This window comes from Vanessa tameamea, chromosome 20, assembly GCF_037043105.1.
Source record: "Vanessa tameamea isolate UH-Manoa-2023 chromosome 20, ilVanTame1 primary haplotype, whole genome shotgun sequence".
Lineage (NCBI taxonomy): Eukaryota > Metazoa > Arthropoda > Insecta > Lepidoptera > Nymphalidae > Vanessa > Vanessa tameamea.
The window spans coordinates 2,108,923-2,133,916 of NC_087328.1; the positions used below are offsets into that span (position 1 = coordinate 2,108,923).

Here is a 24,994-nt window from a genome sequence, read left to right on the forward strand (position 1 = left end):
GCCGAGATGGCCCAATAGTTCATACTAGCTTCATACTAGAACAGGCACCAAGGAATTATCATGTTACATATGCAGGTATCCTCTTGCCGGGATTAATTAGAAACGCTAACTAAGCACATGAAACTTCAGAGGTACCCTGCGTTGAATCCGCTAGCTCGTTAAGATTCATGTATTGAAATCACTAGGCTATTACGTAGAAAAATATACAAATGTTATTATAATATTTTATACCGTTCTAGATAAAGAAATTCGTTTAACTTAATCTGACTTGCAAAAAAAATTCGTCATACCATAATCTTCTATCTGAGATCTAAGACTAAACAAAATATCATACAATATCTTGAAAGATGTATAAAAAACAAAACTAAGCTCTATAACACAATCCTTTTATATTGTGAAATATTATTTTTTATATTATACAGCGTGTTTTTTCCAGCGCCAGAAATGAAAATGAACAAAGAGGCTTTTCTTGAAAGCGGAGAAACTCTATCGCTTAAATGCGCGGTATTGCATTTAAGTCCCGGTGATATAACGCCGGAATTGCACTGGTATAGAGGCAACAATACTACGCCTCTTGATGAGATTCGGGGAGGAGTGCTCGTTGAAACAGACCTCTTAACCCTTACAAGCCACCTTCAAGTAAGTTAACCATATGATTTTGTATTTTGTTTTATTTGCAATTGAATATTGGAATTGCTTTTAAATGAAAACGATGTTTATCTGTGAATTATTCAGATTCAAAATAAGTTTAAGAAATACTTCTCGGAATAATAAAAAATTTAAATTAAATTTTTGAAATATTATGAATACAAAAGAAACTCCTATAGGCACATTGTCGAAACAGGACTATAATAGACGCTCGAAAAATGATGAGCTTGGTAATTTATTAATAACAATATTTCGAATAGGGAAAGAGCTTATCTGAGCAAAAAAGCGACCGTATATCTTTATTCTATAAAAAATATCCATTCAGCAACTATTTTGTGTAAAATGGGAAAAAAAATCAACTTTATTTTAATTTATACAAAGACACAAAGTATTAATACATTATGCAAATTAACATTATCTCTTATAATTTACAATTGGAGCAATTAGTTTAAAAAAAGAATACGAGATACTTAAATAAACGCGTGAAAAATACGAAGGGCGTTAACGATGCATTAGCACAGAGCAGACGGTTAGCAAACATTTTCAATTGTCTCATTTTTAAAAATTCACGGGAAAAATTCTTATTTTCGCTTGTAATTTTGGGTATTATAGCTAGTATTACAATATGAAAAAAAAATATCTAGACTGACTAATAATTTACCAAACTCAAACTAATTGATACATTTGAAATTTGGAGAATTTATTTTAAGAAAGCTCATAATTATGATGATTATTAGATGTGATTAATGAGACGCGAGTCTCATCAATTCCAGCTCATAATGAAAATAAATACAATCATACAACAAGCAAAACTTAATTCTGATCCTAAATCAACCCAATCAAAAAGTTGATGCTTTCGAGCATCAAAATAAAGAAATATGATCATAAAGATCGTAAGGTCAGATTCATCGTAGATGAATCACGTTTAACACATATTGTTATATTATTGATATTGACAGGAACCATCTCGACGGTTCCTGTCTATATTAATTTTGCTAAATTTGTTCAAAAAAGTATATTATATTTGTATATATGCGTTGATTTGTATTGAGAGTCAAAGAAGAATTCACTGACGCTTTGAATCAAACGTACATAATTATTTTTACAAAAATACTGTGACTTAATTTGTCTCTTGATAAAGATCAGCTAAACATTTTATTTTATCAAGGTTAAGATCTTAGACTTATATATATAGTGTCGCGGTACAAAATAAATGTAACAAACAACACTCCAAACATACTACTTACTTACATACTACTTTACGAGTGTGCGTAAACTTAGTAACCACCAATTGGCCACATTTTTTTCAACCTGATCTCAACTTTAACTGTCTATCTAAGCATATTGATAATCAAAGGTTTAATAAAGTTATAGTTTTATTAAAATTCGAAACTAAATTACTTTTATTAACCCAATTTGTATTAGTAATTTTTAATATTGTTATAATTAGTGTATCTTTGTCATTTTTATCATTGAATTATCATCTCACATACTAGTCACATCGAGTTGGAGATCAATTATATATACTAATAAAAGAATTGTACCTAAAATACATCCTATTGGAACACCTATTTTTAGAGCGATACTGTTATGTATATTAATGGGCTTAAAATAGGATTTTTACTAATATTACTCCTGATAAAAATTATAAGTAGTGTTAAAACTTTATTACATTTTAATAAATTAGGCAATAAAATCGAGTTCAGACATTTGTTAAAAATAGGAGCTGTATGCGGAACTATGTAATTATACCATTATTTAGATTTGTAGATATTCTCAGTGTGCTTGTTTTTTTACTTATGTTTTGGCTGTGACGTAGATCGGTCAGCCAAACATCACCGATTTCAATAAAATCTTAAAATCTTAATTGAGATCTAGATCTCTAAAGTCCTAAACGTTTGTAAGAGTAAATCTTTATTTACGTTTCTAACACTTATGTCAAGTTTTCGAGAAGCTTAAAATCGTTTACTTATCATATTTTCTAAGTAATTATTAAAAAAAAAAAATACAATAATTATGACTGACAGAAAGTATTAATTTTCTTGAAGAATACGTTTGGTATGAAATATTATTTTTTAATAATGATTAGCTTTGAGAATTGCGCTGTGACAGAAACTGTAAAAGAAATGTTATTAAAAACCCGATGGAGCCATCCTGAAATGAATTTTCGTCTTTCATTTTCCTACCTTTGTTATTCTTGGTTACTTAATTACTTTCTCCTGTTATATGGAGAAACTTTGTATGATTACCCTTTAAGAATTCTTAGATTTTTATGAGTAAAAAAGCAAATAAATACATACGCTTGTATATATGATGAAGGTTTATTTAAAATGAAATATACTTGGTGGTAGGACTTTGTGCAAGCCCGTCTGGGTAGGTACTCATCAGATATGCTACCGTTAAACAGTATGCAGTATTGCTGTGTTCCGGTTTGAAGGGTGAGTGAGTCGGTGTAACTAGAGCAACAAGGGACATCTTAGTTCCCAAGGTTGGTGGCGTATTGGCGATGTAAGGAATGGTTAATATTTCTTACAGCGCCATTGTCTATAGGCGGTGGTGACCACTTACCATCAGGTGACCCATATGCTCGTCCGCCAACCTATACCATAACAAAAAAGATAGGTAGAAATTGTTTTGGTTCTTGAAGCGTAAATTCTATAGGACCGATGAGATTATTTTTAAGGTCAAATTTGAGAATAACGTTCAAGCGAAACGCTTTTAACGAAATTGTTTTCTTTCAAGTATTTACTAAGTTCAAGACCCATTTCAAACTATTTTATATCGATAACAATGTCATTAAAACGAGTTTTTACTTACCCTACCTTACTTTCTTAGAGTTTATTATACATAATAGTTTAAACATTTTTCAAGTTCCATTATATTCAAAATTACTTTTAAATATTATTTCACTTGGGTTAGGGTAGAGTTTTATGCAGACCTGTCTGTGTAGATATCATCCATTAATCAGATATTCGACCGGCAAACAGTACAACTTAGTATTGTTGTATTCCGCTTTGAGTGAATGAGCCAAGAAATGCTCTACGGGCTCTACATTTGCTTGTCTGTCTACTTAAACTATAAAGAAGGAAGGATTGATTTGACAAATCTGATTATTCATTTCTGAAATCCTACTTTCGTATAATTAAAACAAAAACAATTCATTTCTACTAGAGGTCCAACAGTCTCCTGACGCTGAATCTATTGGCTAGCTTCTACTTCTGTAGATCATAGGATCCGGTATTCGGATTCAAAGTCAGGTTACTAACGATTATTGAGTTATTCTGGCAACAATTGACCTGAGTTATGAGAGTGTTATCCCGTACGGAAAACGAGTAATGATTTCGGTCCTGTGCCTGATCTTCCTTAGGTCAGATTGCCTCTGGATTTTCAGCATCTGTACCGATATCACTTGGATGGTCTGATGTAACTTCTCCGATATTGGGTTCGGGAGTGTGACTAAAATACACTTAGAGTAAATTATTATATTCCATTTGTCTATTAAAAATATCAATTTTAAATGTTTAAATATTTGCTAACACCATGCATCGTAATTATTGGTTAACTGATCATGAAATTAGACAGTTCTAGTTTTGCTCACTCTATTTAATGTATTTCGTATTTTTCATGTTAACTTTATTTAAGTTTGTACAAAATAGTAACTACTAAGTTTCTGGTCGGTGCTTCCCAGTAGTTTTTACATTTAATTGTAATCCTGTATGTGAAATGATCAAAAATGGACATGCAATTTTGATCATTAGCGCTTACTTAATTGAGTATATTTTGATTTCAATATTGTATTTAATACAGATTTCGGATTCGATTGAATACATCACAAAGCTCATTACTAAATAATAATATGATGTAGTTTCGCTTTAAATTAAATTTCACTGTGAAATTCAATGTTATTTTTTTATGATGCGTGTAAATACTTTTTTATTTTATATCGGGTTCATTAGCGCTGTGACTGAAACAAATTGCCATGTGGGATGGATTCCCGTTAATGACAAATATTTATTTCGAGTTTGTGATCTGGATGCTTGTATTTGTGTGATGTGATGTAGGTACAAACTACTTTAAATAGAAAATACAAAAATTAATATATTTTCGTTGTTAATATAATTACACCTTTACGTATAAAAAATGATTAAATAAAATTGCTTGCTATTTTTCTAATTTTTTTTGAAGAGTTTCACACAGTCATAAGGACGATTCCTAAGATTCTTGGAGATATTCTACCACCAAACCAATACTTAGTATTGTCGTGTTTTAATTTGATGTGCCGGTGAAACTACAGGCACAAGGACAATTAATTTTCAGCTCAGAAGGTTGGTGACGTATGGGCGATGTAAAAATTTGTTACGCACTAGTGACCGCTTACCATCACCTACCCGTTTTACTCGTCCACCTACCAACTCTATAAAATAACACCAAAAACATTATAAAGTTTTTCAATGAAATTGTATCATAGTAAAGTAAAAAGTAACTGTTTATGTCCCACTGCGGGGCCTCGTTTTTTGAGTAGAAGGCTCTCTGGGTGGCACGGCTGGAACTTACTATACTATACTATACAAGCATAATTTAATTGAACACAATATGCAATTTTCCTCAAAGTTTATCTTCACCGTCAACCACAAGATAAACTATATACAATCTAATTAAGCACGCGATGATATAAAATATAAAAAAAACAGACTTTAAATTTTTTCAATGAGACTAAATAATAAAAAAAAAAACTTTAAAAAAGAAGTGTCGTGGGACAACCCGTAGGAACGAAGTTGATTTCAATAATTATTATTTATTAAACGACAGACTCAATTAATTTAATAAATGCTTGCGAATAATTCAATGATAAGAAATGAAATTGTTACTGAAAATCCCTTGTGGGTTTAAAAATAGCTTATATATATAATATTATTTTAAGCCGGACATTACAGAAAGAGACAAAGACAAAATGAGAGAAATACGTATGGAAAGGGCATCGCGCTCCTTACGCGAAGATTTCTGCTAGATCACTCCACTGTAAGCCGCGTAAAAAAACTTCGTTCCAACAAGAAACTTTGCCAATCGTTTCTGAAGTAACAAGGATAATAAATACAACTGAATTGATAACCTAATTAATTTTTAACTCGGTTAAAAATATAGAGCTTTATAGATTTAGAACTTTATAAATTTTCGATTAAGTTTTCTATCCACTCGGGCATCTTCGCTCGGCTTTTTTATATGCAAAATTATAGTATTTATGCGCTACGGAAACTCGCTGGAATTGTATTAGCATCGGAAAACAATACGACTTCCGTCGTTTACAGAGGATTTACTTTTCCATTTAGATTTACGAAACTCAATTTCTTTAAGGGATAATTTCATTAGACAAATTACCTAAAATTGCCCTGTGAAAAAATTTAAATAATATAATATTTGGAGCGTCGATAGCGCAATGGTTTACAGGCCTTTTAGCGATGTAAAATGTCGAAGATTCGATCCTAACCCACTCCTTGCACGAGCTTTATTCTTAAGGGTCAATATTAATATTTGTAATTCTTTATGGAACATTTTATTACTATTATAATATTTTTTTATGTTATGTTCCTTCGTGAATCTGGATCCTAAAGAGTACCCAACCGATGTCATCGGTCGTGCGTGAATATGATTTTCATAATACGATATCTCAGAAAATATTCAAAGCGCCAAAAAATATTTTTAACATCAAAACGAAGTTTTATCAAAAACAAATTAAAAAGTCAAAATCTTTATCTATTATAGAAGCGTTAAACTTGCTTATTGAATGTTAAAACTCCACCAAATCGGAAATAAGCGCGGACCCGAGAAGAACCGGAAAATACCAATAATTTTATACTTTTTTATCATTATATATTATATGATATATTAAATACACACACTATTTATATTCCACTGGATTATAACTTAAATGTGCACTTTGACAAAGTCGAATGCAGAAGTGATACCTTTTATAATATTATGAGCCTTGTTTTTAAGTTGTTCGACTGTTGAATACAAGCTGTCTATTTCTCTGTAAGTAAGGGGTTAACATAAAGTCGTATATGCGATGAATAGGGCAAAAGTTTCCGAACGCAAACTTCACACAACTTGGAGTACTTAGACATGCAGGCTTTCCCGCGATATCTTCTTTCAACGTTGGAAAATCACTAATTAATACGGACATGACGTCGATTTACCAGACGTTCGTGCCGTAGGATTACATGTTTACGTAGCAGTCCAACAGCCTCCATACCAGAGCGCTTCCTAATAATTAATAAAGTACAATTCTTTATGAGAGCCGAGATGGCCCAGTGGTTAGAACGCGTGCATCTTAACCGATGATTTCGGGTTCAAACCCAGGCAGGTACCACTGAATTTTCATGTGCTTAATTTGTGTTTATAATTCATCTCGTGCTCGGCGGTGAAGGAAAACATCGTGAGGAAACCTGCATGTGTCTAATTTCAACGAAATTCTGCCACATGTGTATTCCACCAAGCCGCATTGGAGCAGCGTGGTGGAATATGCTCCATACCTTCTCCTCAACGGGAGAGGAGACCTTAGCCCAGCAGTGGGAAATTTACAGGCTGATTATGTATGTTATGTAATTCTTTATAATTTAAAATGACTTGAATCTGTCATTTTTAAAAATAGTTGAACAAGACCTTTTGTCACAAAATGATCTGATCATAAAACAAGAGGCGAATACAAAATCAATACAATACCACTTCCCGGCTTTCCCGTGGTCTATCTATAGTATGTATATAACAAATTCATAATTTTTGTTTACTAAACGAAATCCTTACAGACTAATCCGCAGATGCAACTAATTATTAAATATAATTATAATAATTTTTGACAATAATAATGAATATAATCAAATTAAACATCAAAACAATATACGAGTTTCGAAATATAGAATAAAAATACTATTTTCATTTGATAGATTTCGCTCAGAGTTGATTTATACTGTAAATAAACTAAATTGAAAAAATCTATAAAACGTACTGGCTCTTTTTAATTACGTTTGTTCGAAGTGTGAATTTAATTACTGCAAATTAAATAGATAGATATATTTACAAAAATTAAATTAAATTCAACGTGATTCAATTAATTCATTATATAAGATCGCGGGATCTAGCAGTGAGATTCTGTAAGAATTCACTTCGTATCTCACTTGCGAAATGTTGACACTGTTGTCAACATACAATGTGACACGCCATTTTGATACGTGTATCCCATAAATTTTACAATAATTATAGTCAATGACGCACATCACGTATTGACCTTTTTTCTTATAGTCGACTTTCTTTTTAAAGTCGTTCATCATTACATAGTATAAATCAAAGTCGCTTACCGCTGTCTGTCCCTGTGTATGCTTAGATCTTTGAAAGTAACAACGGATTTTGATGCGGTTTTTTTATTAGATAAATTGATTCAAATGAAAGTTATAATATATGCACAATATAGTAGAGAAACACTGATAATTTTAGAGGTTTCTAAAGTGATTTCGTAAATAAACACTTTTTGCGCTTACATCGCAAACGCTGGCTGAACCGAACGAGATAGATGAAAATAATGTAGAACAATATTGCACAACTTAAAAAAGTCTTCAAAAAAATCGGCTATGGTATATGTCGATCAGAGATAGTCCCCAGCAAGCATTTGTTTCCTTTGCTTTTTACGAGAAATAATGGCTTATTTTCGAAGCGATTTTAAGCAATACAACATTAATCTTTATCCAATTAAGTACCACTATGTATATATTATTTACATACATACATATATTTATATATTTAGTGCTTTACAAATCTTCCCAATATAACAAAATGTATCCGTGAGTTCCGACGTGACAGGCAGACCTAGTGTCCACAAACATAACGTATTATAATCACATTCTTTTAATATAATATCCTCTGTATTCCACGGTAGCCTGCTCATATTATTTGATCGGCTTTATGCAAGACCATCTAAGTAGATACCATCCACCGCCAAGAAGTTATACTGTGCCTCATAACATCTCAGTTTCAAAATGATTAAAATTTTATATTACGACAAAGTCTATGAGCAATGGTGACCTATCGACATAAGAAAAAAAAATTGAGTTATAGATTTTTCGTAGCTATCGAATGAATTATAATGAATTATGTATTTTTTAATTAATTGGGATATCATAAAGTTATATGTTCAACGGTATACAAGCTGTCTGTCGAGGTAATTGGCGTAAATTCTGACTCGTGGTCCTATTGACAAATGTTTATACAATTGTACCTAATAAGGCATTACGAGCAAAGAAAGGGATAGAAAATCTTATTTCCTTCTCTAAATTGTATTTTTGCAGACGATATTTGTAATAAATTTAGTGTATCAAATTAGTTTATATATAGATTTGAAGCAAACTAACAGTCAAAAATCCTTGTCAAAAAAGCCGAGACAATATTTAAACAAAAAGCACGAATTATATGTGTCAGGATAGGGTTAAAACTCAGTAGAGCTTGTCCGGAGTTTATTTTTTAGTATATAGTAAAAATTAACATTCTGTATATGACCTTGTGTTGGTTAATGGCCTCTCTCTTTGAGGAGAAGGTCGACTGCTTCGGCCATGCTTTTTTGGGTTTGCTGGATACACATGTAGCCTAACTCCATCATGTAATTAGACAACTGCAAGTTTCCTCACATTGATTTCCTTCACCACCGTGAGATAAATTAAAAACACAAATTAAGCACATACAAATTGATTCGAACCTGCGATCATCAGTTAACATGACGTATGTGTTCGAACAAGTGGGCCACCTCGGTACCTAATAATGTATAGGCGGACGAGCAAATGTACATCTGATGGTAAATGGTGTGTGTGATAGTGGGCGTCGGGATTGATGGGTAGGGATTGGGTAAGATGTTGGCGCTATAAGAAATATTAACCATTCCTTACATCGCCAATACGCCGCCAACCTTGGACTCCAATATATTTTGTACCTTATGTAGTAACTCTGGCTTGCTCACTCTTCAAACTGAAACACAACAATACTAAACATTACTCCTTGTGAGTCGATTATGTGATCAGTGGGCATCTACCGAGCTGAACACGTACAAGGCCCTACCACCAAGTAAACTTGCAATGTTCGATTCGAAGACTTTTCTAACCACTGTGCCATCTCGGCTCGACACAATATGAATTCAATACCCCCGAAAGCATAAAAAAGGTAACACTATATGTTTACCAAATTTTGTAAAAGCAATAATAATATTCCACTAACAAATATACTAAAAGAGTTATAAACGAAATGAGTGCATAATTAAAAGAGAACGTTGTAAAAAAGAATCGAAAAGTTCAAAAATGTATTGTTCACCAGCTCCTACCCGCTCGCTTCGTAAGGCGTAAATTAAAACATACCGACCTGTGAAACTTCGTTGAAAGAGAGTCAAATTTTAGTATGATCGCAAATTTTTCATCTGAAAATTTTTAATCCCAACGCTTATCCTATATAAGTTTTATTTCTTTTGGTGGTATGTATATATGTATCTGATGAAATTCTCCCACATACCTACATATATTAAGTGAAATATGCTACACACCCTCTCCTCAAACAGGGAGGAGGATACTTTTTACATAGGGCAGAATTTATAGATACGGGACGGGATATATTATATTTTTTGATTTGAATATAAATCCAAAATATTTAGATATGATTCATATGTTCTAACCACTGGGCCCTCTTGGTTCTGAAAGGAATGCCCATATATTTCAAGACCGCCGAACAGCATTACTCAGTATTGTTGTGTTCCGGTTTGAAGGTTGAGTGAGCCAGTGTAACTACAGACACAAGGGACGTAACATCTTAGTACCCAAGGCTGACGCATTGGTGACGTAAGGAATGGTTAATATTTGTTACAATGCCATTGCCTATGGGCGGTGGTGACCACTTACAGGTTGCCCATTTGCTCGTCCGCCTACCGATTTCATAAAAAAAGAAGTCAGTTCCGATAATAAAAGAGCAGTCGCTTCGAATATATATACATATATTTTTAAGGAAGACAACTGGGCGACCTTTCATATATATATTTCAATAAATATCAATAATAATTGACATTTATTGAAAGATATAATAGACATCTCATACACTCTCGATGCGCTGCCAACCATAGAAACTAAGATGTTATGTCATGCTTCTAGTTACAATGGCTCAGTCGTCCTTTGAGTCGGAGCACGAGAAGACTCAGTAGTACCTACTAATACTATATGTGAGAAAGTAAACTTTCTGTTATGCTTCGTTAAGACACAACCGATTTAGATGAAATTTAGTATGGTTATAGTTTGTATCCCGGAGAAGGACAGGATACTACTAAATGTGTGACGAAAGTGTGTGTACTGTAAAGTTTTAGGAAGCTATGTCGCGGGTTCAGTATAATATAATATTTTTCATACTAACAATATTTTTTTGTAAGAAAAATAATAAATATCTCTATACGTTTTCGTACCTAATTGAATCCTTTGTCAGACTAATCTTATAAACGTGATCACGTTTCCGTTACGTTCCCTAACTAAGACGTACGTAGCATATTTTATTACATTTATAAAGAAACGAGTTTAAATTCGAAACACGAATAGCATTAAAAAAGACGAGAAAGCTAAAAAAAATTTTTTTTTTTATGACATTTACTTTTAGAACGTTAAATTAAATAGACTCAGTTAATGACGTCATTAAGTGAAACTTCATTGGACGTGATAACTAATTCCAGGGTTGTCGCTACAGACATTTCACTTATGTCAATGACTACTTTTTATTTTTCAAAGATTTTGTTTAGAATCAGATTATGAGAGGTCGCTTCTGCATTGTAAAAAATATTCATCATCCCAAATATCAATGCGTCACCAACCTTGGTCACCGAAAGGTTTTGACCCTTGGGTCTGAACGATGTTACTTAACGTTATAATCCAAATCCTTGCCAAATGGTAGCCAACACAAGTATACGAATTCGCAGATATCACTCCAAGATAGACAGATTATCGGTTCTATTATTCATATATAATAATTAAAACCAAAATATTATTTATTCAAACAGGCTCATAAAAGCACTATTTAATCGCTATGTTACAGTATTGAATTAAAGGTAAAGTTAACACTGTTTGGGAAAAATTGGAAAGTAGATTCTACCGAGAGTAATCGGAATAAACCCTCAGTAATTACTCTTTTCCACAGTCTTAAATACAGAGAATTTCAATAAATTACTGTTAAATTACAATAAATCAAGAAATACAAAGACCATGCTTTTTTATCACTAATGTAATTTGGTATTTAGTAAAACAAGATATACAAATTAATAAACATCATTTAATTATTAGTATCAAACGCTTTTAATTTAGTTAAGTGTGTCTGTCATTGAACACATTATAAATATAGCAAAAGCAACTTCGTTCCAGGCAGGTATCTACAACACTTTTCATTTATTTATTTATTATTATACTATTATTATTTTTAATAAAACAGAATCCCAAAAATCAGATAACAATCAAAGTTAAAAGGTATACGATCAAATAAAGCGAGCTTCCCGGCTTATCCGTTGGTATCTTTTAAGTCACAAGAATTGGTATCATAAGGCCCAATTGATCCTCGACTACAAAAGATTGCACTATAAATAATATCCCATTTTCTTTTCGTCCAATTACATAAGTAAGCATTAAAATCAGTGAGTGTAGAAACGGGTTTAGATTTGTATACAAAACGAAATATTGTTATTGAAATTTCACTCTTATTTTGAACATATTACGAGTCATAAGTACCTATAATAATTGTTAGACTTAAGTAAAGGAACTACTTTATTCATCGACCGTTATGAGGTTATTTATATTACGCATGATTTCAAAACGGTTATATTGTTTAATATCGCTGTTCCGTAGTATTTTCGATATTCCTGACTTATTTAATACTAGCTGTTACCCGCGGCTTTGCTCGCGTCGAATATGAATATATTTACAAAATATCTTAAAATATTACGTTAATGTAAGACCTCTTTGTATACCACATTGGTGTGTATTTCCGCCCTCAGGGTAGAATATTCAGAAACGCTTTAATACGTATCAACTCATTTTAATCAGTAGCCCAAAAATAAAATTGCCTGCTTCTAACTTCAAAAATGACGGACTTCCAGACTATCCTATATACGAAATGTCTTAACAATTTCCCTCCTTAGGCGTAAAATATCCAAAAACGCTTAAATGCGAATCAACTCATTTTTAATCAGTAGCACAAAAGTAAAATTCTTCTGATAAATAAAAACTCTGACTTCCAGACTAACCTATATAAGAAATGTCATCCCCTATTAAACCCTTTAGAGGTAGAATATCTAGAAACACTTAAATATGTATTTAATCATTTTTAATCAGTATCTCAAAAATAAAGATTCATGTTTCTATCTTCTAAAATGACGGACTTCTATACAAACTTTCAACCCTTATTTCGCCCCCGCAGGGGTAGAATATGCAGGATCACTTAAATAAGTATCTACTCCTTTTAATCAGTCTCCCAAATATAAAATTTCATGTTTCAAACTTAAAAAAATACGGACTTTCATACATAATTTCATCCCTTATTTCACCCCCTAAGGAGTAGAACATGCAGAAACGCTTAATTATTTATGTACTCAGTTTTAATCAGTATCCTAAAAGTAAAGTATCATGTATCCAACTTAAAAAATGACGGACTTCCATAGAAACGTTTAACCCCTATTTCACCCCTTTAGGAGTAGAATTTTCAAAATTCCCTGCTTAGTGGGTGTCATGATATGTTAGTATATAAGTGTACAGCCTAAAATATAAGTTTTATGCTTCTAGTTCTAAAAATGACAGTACTTTCAACAACTTACAACCTTTCCAATCCTTTACAGCACTTTTTTCCATAAAAAGTAGCCTATGTCCTTTCTCAGGCTCTAGACTATTTGTGTACCAAATTTCATATAAATCGGTCCAGTAGTTTTGGCGTGAAAGCCAGACAGACAGACAGACAGACAGACTTACTTTCGCATTTATAATATTAGTAAGTATAGTATGGAAGTATGGATTACGTCTGCCTAAGTACATATTATTTCATTAAATTTATTTGTATGAATATAAGTCCTGAAAGGTTAATTAATCGACTATCGATAAATTCGTTATACCAACGATCGATAACTTAATTTGTAATAGAAACGAATTTAATATCGATATTTTAAGCATCATTGAACTAGACAAAAGTATGAAAAATATTAATGCACTATTAAAATAACTGATACATTAGCATACCATTATTAGACTTATTTTGAATTTGATTTGAGCTTCCTTTTTAGGCTTCAACTATCAAAAGTAAACCTGATTTATTTTTTTAGGTAGACATGGTTTCAACTATGATTTTTATTATTATTATATTGATATTATCAGTATGAGGTTGTCCTAGTTATGTTAGCGGTCTATCACAACGAATACAAATGCGTAATTATTCGGACAATGTTCACAAACCACAAACCTTTTTATTTAAATGTTTATACTGAAAATTTTAATATATAAAATATTTATAATCTGTGGATAACCAATGACCATTTATAAAGCGGGGTATGTCATTAATAGAATGTCGTCAATGTAATCAGCAATTAATTTCATATTTCGACACGAGATCGTTCAAATAGTTGGGATATCACCTGGGGCGAGATAACTATGAACGTGGGGACTCATAACCTTCACTGTTCAAAACTTTTGTCATTCGAATCCATAGATTACTAACTTTAATTCTCCTTTAGGAGTTATATATAGTCCAGGGTTGATTAAGATAAACCTAAATGTACTTTTTTGTTCACAGTCCTGTTAAATTATATTATTAACAGTGGGGGCTTGAATACTTGGTGGTAGGACATTGTTCAAGCTCATCTGGATGGGTACCACTCACTCAGCTTAATATATTCTACTAAACAGCAATCATTAGTATTATTCTGTTCCGATCTGAAGAGTTCATATGCCAGAGTACTATAAGCTTAAGAACAAAAATCTTAGTTATATATATAAAGAGCCGAGATGGCCCAGTGGTTAGAACGCGTGCATCTTAACCGATGATTTCGGGTTCAAACCCAGGCAGGCACCACTGAATTTACATGTGCTTAATTTGTTTATAATTCATCTCGTGCTCGGCGGTGAAGGAAAACATCGTGAGAAAACCTGCATGTGTCTAATTTCAACGAAATTCTGCCACATGTGTATTCCACCAACCCGCATTGGAGCAGCGTGGTGGAATATGCTCCATACCTTCTCCTCAACGGGAGAGGAGGCCTTAGCCCAGCAGTGGGAAATTTACAGGCTGATTATATGTTATGTCCTGTAAACAAAAATGATTAAATAAAAATAACATAATTATTAATGATCCACAAATATTATAAATTCGAAAGTAACTCTATATGTTCGCCTATCTGTTACTCTTTCACAGCCAAACCACTGAAAAGAATTTGATGAAATTTGGAATGAAGCATGTTTGAACCCCGATTCATTACAAAGGCTACTTTTTATGTCTGACAAGCCTCTGGAACACGAGTGACGCCGCGGCCAACAACTCAATAAACATTTACTGTTGGATTTTGCTTAATATACAGTCAAGTGAACTAGTAATTACGTTCGTAATAATAGTTTACGTTACAGAGAAATGGGGCTAGAGACAAAACTAACACACGTAATGATTAACCTATTAAGCCGGTCTTGCGTTCGCAGTGCAAGCATTAAAGCACCACGGTAAAGTGCAAACTGTTTTCTTTCCCAGTATAAAATGTAAGTGATATTTGAGGCAGGTCTATAGATAGTGACATGAAGAATCCATTTGCTATACTTTACCTTAAATAATATTTATGTTGTATTCGAGCTGGGCGTATTTAACTAACAAGACTATGATTGATTTTTACTAAAGTTCTGTATGACAATTTTAATGTACTGTGACTTATCTTTAAAAGATATATTTCTGTAGTAAATATATATATATTTTTATGATAAATGTAGGCGAGCGAATGGGCCAGCTGATGGTAAGTGGTCACCACCGCACATAAACATTGGCGCTGTATGAAATATTAACCATTCCTTACATCGCCAATGTGCCACGGAACCTACTCAGACGAGCTTGCACAAAGCCCTACCACCAAATAATAATCAATGTCGAGTTGTGCTCAGTCGATCCAACTTATAAACATTGCTTAAACATGTATCTCTCTCATTCTTCCATCATTCATTATATATTCGAAAGAAGAAGACAGAGCATTGTTTCACCAATCAACCTCTACACAACATTTATATATAAAGCCGTTTACTTCCAATGTAACATTTCAGTTACGTCACATGTGCTAAGTAACAAATCCATTACTTTTCTTTGAGCATCATTAACCCCCATCATAATAAAAGACCATTTAGTTTTTAGTATTTAGACCATTAGTTTCGGGGATATTAAAAGACTCTTACAGGACCCATCAGAAAAAAGGCGTGGCGAGTACCGTTAGATGTATTAACATAGGGTAGGCTGTGTACAGGCGAAAATAACGCTTAGTCCAAAATAACATATTTGTTTAACATTTTGAGCCGAGATGGTCCAGTTGTTAGCACGTGTACATCTTAACTGATGATTGCGGGTTCAAACCCAGGCAAGCACCACTGAATTTTCATGTGCTTAATTTCTTTATATGATTATAGTTCATCTCGTATTCAGTTGTGAAGACAAACATCGTGAGGAAACCTGCGTGTTCCTAATTTCAACGAAATTCTGCCACATGGGAATTCACTAACCCGCTTTGGAGCAAGGTGGAATATGCTCTAACCTTCTCCTCAAAGAGACAGAACACCTTAGCCCGGCAGTGAGTAATTTACAGGCTGTGCTACATGCACTTAAATAAAATAATTGTAAATATAGGGCTAGGGCTTATTTATATACAATTTGAAATCCATATAGGCAGACAGTAACCAGAGCCAGAGCCTCAAGCTTAAAGCCCGGATCGAACCAATAGACAGTTATTGAGTTTATATAGAGAAATTCTTTGAGTTGATAATACTTACTCTGAGGGCAAGAGTGTCGTGTCTCATCGGATATGCAATCCCAATTCACGATGACTGCACTTGAAATTAAAATTTATTACGAATACAATAAAGTACAAATTAAATAAATACTCTTGGTTAATTTTCGTTCCGCTCGCACATGAACCATACCTTATCTACTCTAGGCTTTGTAATTTAGCTCTGTTCCTTCCAAATTGCCGTAATATATTATAGCGGTAAACCGTATGTGGTGACTTAAATATTTTCTTGAACACATGTAACAGTGAAACATTACAACGGATTCATGCCAATTAAATAAAAAAAAACGAGGCAAATGCAATTTTGACTCGAGTACTGAAGGTTCCGTACCACAAGACAGATAGATAAACAGACACTAATGAAACAAAATAAAATCGATGTCGGACAACGATGTGATCTTATTAGGGTTCCCTTTTTCCTTTGAAGGTACGGAATCCTAAAAACATTGAACATTAGATAAAAAAAAAATTAATCAAAAACAAAATAAAACTTAATCTTTGTAAGAACACTCATCACAACGTCTACCGCTAACTAGAAATAAAAAATAAATTAACTTGGTATTGTTGTGTGTGTTGAAGGGTGAGTCACTGTTATTGCAGGCTCATGGAAAATAATATTTTTTTCCCATCACACTGGCATCGCATTGACGGTGTAAGGGCTGGTTAATATTTCTCACAGTGCCAATATGAGCGGCGTCAGACCCTTATCAAATAACCTATTTGTTCGTCTGTTTTCCGGGTACAATTTCATCAAGCTATAATCTCGAGGCAATGTTTTAGTCTTGGCTGACTATGAAACATTAAAAAATAAATATAGACACACACACTTGCGCACCTTTATAGATCGTGGATAGTTATCAAGTCTTGAAGACTGGCCACCTTTGCCGAAAATCAGTCTGAAATACACTTTTGTTTAAATGCACCAATCGCGATACAAACAAACTTTCCAACGTCTCGCTACACCAATGCTAAACCAAACGTCATAATTTAAGCATAATCGTAGAATCTATTTGAATGCTAATATGTTCTATAAACAACAGAATACCTTACTATAGACTGCCCTATGGGGTCCCCATATCCACAGATTGGCGAAGAGACTCAGTTCTGCAGCTGAAAAAAAATTAGACTATTGACAGATGTTGACACGACTCGACTGTTTTAGTTATTTCCATAGTATAATTTCTTATTGCATACTACTCAGGGGTAATGCAGCCGATACTAATACCATTTTTGTATTGCAGAAAAGGGTTATTCGTGCAGCCAACCTTGGGCCAAAAGATTCGTTAAGATTTAATTTGAAAAAAAAATAAAACAAAGAACAGGATTAAAAAAAAAATCTATAGATTTTTGGTCGTTGTTTTTTGACGATAGGCCTTCGCTTTAATTTGAGAATATTAAAAAAAAATAGACTGTCAGTGCAGTGTCACTGGGTGTCACCTCTATCACGTTTTTAGAAGTTTGGCAATAGTTATTTAAACGGGTTTCAGCTAGTTCTAAATAAACTTAAGCGACAAATTACATCGAATGAAATATACTGAAGTAGCGTGCGCCTTTGTTTCACTCTGAAAATATAAAAAATTAACTGTCAGTGCAACGTCACTGGCAGTCGCCCCTATTGTTTCTTTGTTAAAACTTGCTTTAAGCGAGTTAATTCAATTATTGCATACCATTTATGTATTCGAATATTTATTTTTTTAAATACAAATACAAAAGACGTGATAAATTATTAATAGAGACGAAATAAATGAAAAACTTTGCAATTTTTTATTTTGCTTTGTACAAGCCCGTCTGAGTAGGTATCTATTCCACGGCACACGAAAGCGATCCCGTGATGCCTCCGAAAAGACGAAGTCGAAGTGTACTAATTGCACTAGACGCCCTGGGCACTGGTGAGTAACAGTAATATAGGATTGTTGTGTTCAGGCTTGAAGGTAGAGTGAACCAGTGTAAGAGGCACAAGGGTAATAACATCTTAGGGCCCAAGGTTGGTGATCTGAACAGATTTGATGTTCAGGTCATAAGTCGTATCATTACAATCCTTATCACCCCGAGTGACATTGGCTATTAATTAATCCATTCATACATTCATGGTTGTAATATTTTATAAATTAAAAAAGCAATGAAAGTTTTACTTGGTGGTAGGGCTTTGTGCAAACCTGTCTGGGTAGGTACCACCTACTCATCTAGTAATCTACCACTAAACAGCAGTACTCAATATTGTTGAGTTGAAGGGTGACTGAGCCAGTTTAACTACAGGCACAAGGGACATAAAAATCTTAGTTCTAAAGGTTGGTGGCACATTGCCTAGTTAAGGAATTATTCATATTTCTTAGAGCGCCAATGTCAATGACCGGTGGTGATCATTACCCATCAGGTGACCCATTCGCTCGTCCACTTACGTATATTATGAAAATGATCCGTGACTGTTCATTACGTAAATACACAAAAAACCAACGGTGAACGTAGTGACGTCATTGAAAGGTTTTTAATTATAATTAATGATCCCTAAGGAACTGCGAAATAAATTATGTTAGACTAACAAATTTGTATGATATAGAGGTATATATTTTTATTTTTAGACCTGTTGTATGAAATATTGTCAGTTAGTTAGTGATTAATAATATCAATGTTGAAATATGTTTGTTCAGAGAATAGTCCTTTTAATTAAGCGTGAAATGTTTGACGAAAACTGAGGGTGTAGTGAGTTTAATTTTTATTTAATAAAAAAACTGAACAACTGTAAATTATTTAACGAGCTGGTGATAACTGGTGACTCTACTGATTCTATTTTGAGTTTCGAGTTTGTTCTGTAATAAAAACCATACCAGAAAACCTGCCAAGTACGAGTCGGACTCGCGCACGAAGGTTTCCGTACCATTATCCATAAAAACAAAAAATCGTGCGTATTGTCTTGGAGCCCCACTTAAATATTCGTGTAGCGTATTTAGGTTTATGCGTACAGTGAAACGTCAATATTTGTCTATGGAATGATTTGACGTATGACGTACTTCCTTTTTCTCTATCCTGCTCGTGTGAGCCGCGGTAACGTGTGTTGTGTGATTGCGCCGCGGTTTTGAAATTAGCTTGTGTAACGGACTTATCCTTCTCCTAATATCACCCATCCCTTTGGTGTGTTCTTCGAGTGTATGAAGAAGAGGGAGCGCTCCTAAGAAGAACGTGTCTTCATAAGTCAGAGCCCAGTTTTGAGGTAACAACTCCCCTTTTTCCTTAACTACAGTCCACTTTTCTCTCGCGCGTACAATTTGTTTTGTTTTAATTTAACTATTTATTATTAAAGTGAAAATATAACTAAATCTTCTGTGAATATTTCAAGTGTATATCTGTTGCCGTTATCAATATCGAGCAACAACAAACAAAAAAAACAATTTTTTTTGTTTTGAGACCACCCTTAAATATGTATTTTATTCTGTTTTTCAGTATTGTTTATTATAACGGCAACAGAAATACATCATCTGTAAAAATTTCAACCGTCTTACTTACGAAATGTTCTCAAGTCATTTCCTCAGATGAGATACGATGGGAAGTCAAATTAACTTTTTCATAACCGACTTCCAGAAAGGATTGTTTTATTGATATTTTTAAACTCAGAAACTAATAACTAAGCTAATTATCAGACTGGAATCCATTGGGAAGTGGGGGAATACCTACCTCAACAAAACATTAGTTTATTAAAAACAATAATTTATATATTATTTTATAGATGTTTGAGTAAACGTTTCATACCATTTTCACGTACTCTATTCTCAGTTGAAGCCGAGATGGCCCAGTTGTTGGAACGCATGCAACTTAACCGATGATTGCCGGTTCAAACCCAGGCCATTATCAATTAATTTTCATGTGCTTAATTAGTGTTTATAATTCATCTCGTGCTCGGCGGTGAAGGATAACATCGTGAGGAAACCTGCATGTGTCATCCATTCCATCCATGCCATCAATTAATGTAATATTCTCAGTCGAACATGATTTATTTTTAGATAAGGCATCTTCTTGATTCATTACTTTAGTAGTTTTCCTATCAAAAAACCCCAAAAATATTTTTATTAGTTGACCGTTTCGAGAATCTCGCGAAATTAAATAATTTCTGCGAAGTTCTCGAACAATTTCCATAACATTGCAGAGTCATTCGCTCATTAACGTCTATTTTTCTTGAGAATCGTCGAACTCTGCGAGACGAAAATTATGAATGTGCCGTCGGATATTCGGACAAGCAATGAATAAAACATGAGGCGATGACAAGCGGACGAAATATAATTTATGCTTCGTCATTTCGGCAATTTGTTTCAAAAATTAATAACATTGGCGCTTACGCTTTTCTTCCTATCCAGTGATATGTTAAGATCATACCTTGGGGAGCCACTAGTTGAACCAAACAAATTGTTGACCAGAATTGAAGTGAATTTGTATGTATGATTGCGATATCAAAATCTGGCAAGCAAGTCATAAAGAGATCGTTGACATTCCAAAATGGCGATCTATAATTGAAATGACCAGATTAGGGCTAAACTGAATAAATGCCATCCGCACCAGCTGAGGAATCAGTATCCCAAGAACAAATATAATACAACAGCACAACTCAATCAAGATAAACTGAACACCTAATTTCGCAAAGTTAATTAATACGTCCTTCCTAGCACTGTATTCATTTCTCTACTACGATTCCACAGGTATTTTTATCTTGGCCTATTATTATATTAATATGTACTTACCAACATGCCAGTGTTTTTTTAAAAATTAAATGCAGTAGCTCATATATAATACGGAGTGTTAAAAGCAATATGATTCTTGTAAAATGAACAGATAATATTTATATGCATATATAGAAGTAACTTGTGACATTGTACGCTTAAGAATATTCAGCAACGACATTCGACCATTTCATTTGAAACGCTTAGCATTTGAAATATAAGTTCCTACTAGGATACTAGAGAATAGAGAATTCAACATATTAATAGTCACTATTTCTACAGACGCAAATTTAGAAATATTTTATAAAGAGGCATGTAATCTTATATATGATTTTAGTCAAGAATTAAGATACCCTAAAAATATTATACAGAGGTTGTTTATTTTGTAAAAGTAAAATAGAACTAGACTACAAGATATAAGATTAAAATATGCTTACTACAGTCTCGTTCCATGGCTGTGCCATGACCTTGTCAGGTACGGAAAAAATCACGGGGCTACTATGTTCAATAGAACGTATCAATAATGTATCACGTCCATATATGATGTCTTCCATGGAACCCTAATATGGTTCCCTATCTCTCAGTTGTAAAAGAAAAAACGACTGGTTTCGTGGAACACCCGAATGTAACAAAGATGCTTTCATAACACATACATTAACAGTCTGTTAATTTCCCACTGCTGTGTTATAAGGCCTCCTCTCCTCTTGAGGAGAAGGTTTGGAGCATATTGCACCACGCTGCTCCAATGCGGGGTGGATACACATGTGGCAGACTTTCGTTAAAATTAGACACATGCAGGTTTCCTCATGATGTTTTCCTTTACCGCCGAGCACGAGATGAATTATAAACAAATTAAGCACATGAAAATTCAGTGGCGCTTGCCTGTGTTTGAACCCGCAATTATAAATTAAGATGCACACGTTCTAACCACTAGGCCATCTCGGCGCTTACGCTTTACGCGAAGATGCTTTTACTATACATATTATGAATTAAAATAAAATACACAATGAAATAAATAATATTCATTGTTCAGTTCATTCTGCCGCGTAAAAGAACTTCGTTCCAAAAATAGTCTTTGTTTCGTCACCGACCAACACCGTCGCACACCATGCATGGAGCGTATCAGCATTGACCAAACATTTTCGTCGACTATTATTGACTCTGATGTCGACACGTTCCTAGTACGATTCTTTTTTTTATGTCATAGGTGATCATGCTAGGAGTCGGTAAACAGACACAGTTAACCATATGCATGAGTAGGTTATTATGGAATAACTGATAAATACGATAATTATAACAGCTCACCAACACATAAGCTTGTTTAAAGGGCTTCAAAGTTAAATATTCCGCTGAATCGCTTTCACAAGTTGTAAAATCAGAGTTATCGAGGCGATGTAGGTACGTGATACTTCGCTACAAAAGCGTACTTCTTCAAATGTGATCATATATATATCTATATTTATATATTATAATATAGGTAAACGGACTAACAAATGGGTCACCTACCGTGGTCACCATCATTCATAGACATTATTAAACATTAACTATTCCTTACAACACCCATGCGCCAATCTTGGAAACTTCGTCAAGTCAATTGTGCCTGTAATTACACTAGCTCACCTTTTAAGCCGAAACACAACAATACTGAATATGTGATGAATGAGTGGGCATCTACCTACCACCAAGTTTACACTCGAATACCGACTGATGTTTAGGGGTCATTACTTAATTAAGGATGTGTTTACTGTTTCTGAATATGAATTCGATGTTGATGGAAAGAAAAAAATCTATTTTGAATCAAGCATCTACTAAACAAGGTTCATGAGTTCAGGCCAACAGACATATAATCTATTCTAATATTATAAATGCGAAAGTAACTCTGTCTGTCTGTTGCTCTTTCATAGCTAAGTCACGAAACCCAATCTAATGACATTTGGTATGATGCAAACTAGAATATAAGCTATTTTTTATGCCTTACACTGGACGGTCAACCCCTAAAACGACAACGAAGTCTCAGACCACAACTAGTATTAATTATAACCAATGTCTGCCTTTAAATTAATAATGTAAATTTACCATATAATCCTGACACAGAATCGGCTTTTCTTATACGAAAATTTAGACATGGTTAACAAAATTTATACATAATACCGATTATGAAACTTCCTGCGGTATAAGGATAAAATTTTCTTACATTTCATTTCGCTGACTAAATTGAATGCGTGAATATATAAAACATAAATGTCGTAGGCAAAAAATACTGAGAACGGGCTTCAAAATTACTGAAATTTATTCAGCTGTGGGTGAATTTTTTTATACAATATTATGCTGAACCTCTCCGCCGAGTTACAATGAACGTTTTCAACCGCGGTGTACTGATTGCCTTAATCGGTCTCTTTCTTAATCATTATTAACTGGAGCTAACACTCGATTTTATTTGAGAATTAGTTATTGTTAAGGATATTTTTATCACCAACTCTCTTGGCCACAAAAGTTTCCGATTTGTTTAGCAACTTATAGAAGTTCAATTTATGTTTAAAATCAATTGGACATATCTTCTATTACTTAGATATTATATTATTTTACATAAGAATTTGTTACATTAAGACCTTAATTATGAATTGAAAATGTCAGTAACATTACAAAACATGACAAAAATTCATTTATTCTACTTAGTTCTACTTAAATTGTTTTTTTTTTAAGTATATCATTTAATTATATTATGTATTAAGGCTTTAATTACATATTATGTACAAATAAAAATAAAAAAAATCATTTACGGTACAAATTATAACCAGTGAAATGGTGACAAGAATGCTAGCAGTATTTCCCCGTTGAATCACAACTCCGATTTGAGCAAAAAATTAACTAGATCTCGAATCACCAGTGGAGGCATTAAAACGAGGCATTATACTAAAGATGAAATAGATAAAAATATATTATATATTACCTTTTATCTTTCTATTTCTAATTAATATTAGGAACGGTGACAAGATAGACAGACAATACGTGCCTATAGACATTGGCAGTGCGAGCAGACCAGTTACATTATCACTGTACTGCAATCTAAGATGTGAATCTGTGCCGTTAAAACTAACTCAGCATTTAAATCAATACAACAGTAAAACGTATTGATGTTTGGTGTCGTACTGGTGAGTAATGTGTCTGTACAAGGAGAAACGAGTCGTTTGCAGCGATCTGATGGCTCGTTTCATACCATCGATGTCTGTTACCGTATTTGATTTTGTTATCGTACCTATTTTAATAGTAAATTTAAGTTATTTGATGTATATGTTACTGTAAAAGCTCGAACTAAGGTAAATCTTAAGATTTTCCAGTAAAACCTAAGATTTACCGACATGAGTTGGTAAATGTAAGTATTTATTATAAAGGTACGACTTTTTCGGACTTTTACCATTCCAACCTAACCTAACCTAACATGTAAATCCTAAGATATACCAAGTGAATGATGGTAAAAGTTCGAATCCCAAAGTTTTTTGGACATTTATCATTCATAATAGGTAAATCTTAGGTTTTACTGGAAAATCTTAAGATTTATCGTAGTTCGAGCTTTTACAGT

At 33.4% G+C, this 24,994-nt stretch overlaps 1 protein-coding gene across 1 annotated transcript in view; it reads left to right on the forward strand.

The window, feature by feature from the left end:
- Positions 1-24,994, forward strand: part of LOC113403835 (hemicentin-1-like) — a 101,637-nt gene that overhangs the window by 70,586 nt on the left and 6,057 nt on the right. Inside the window, exon 7 of the mRNA XM_026644452.2 lies at positions 437-639. Coding sequence (XP_026500237.2) covers positions 437-639 — 203 coding nt within the window. The remainder of the gene's footprint in view (positions 1-436; positions 640-24,994) is intronic.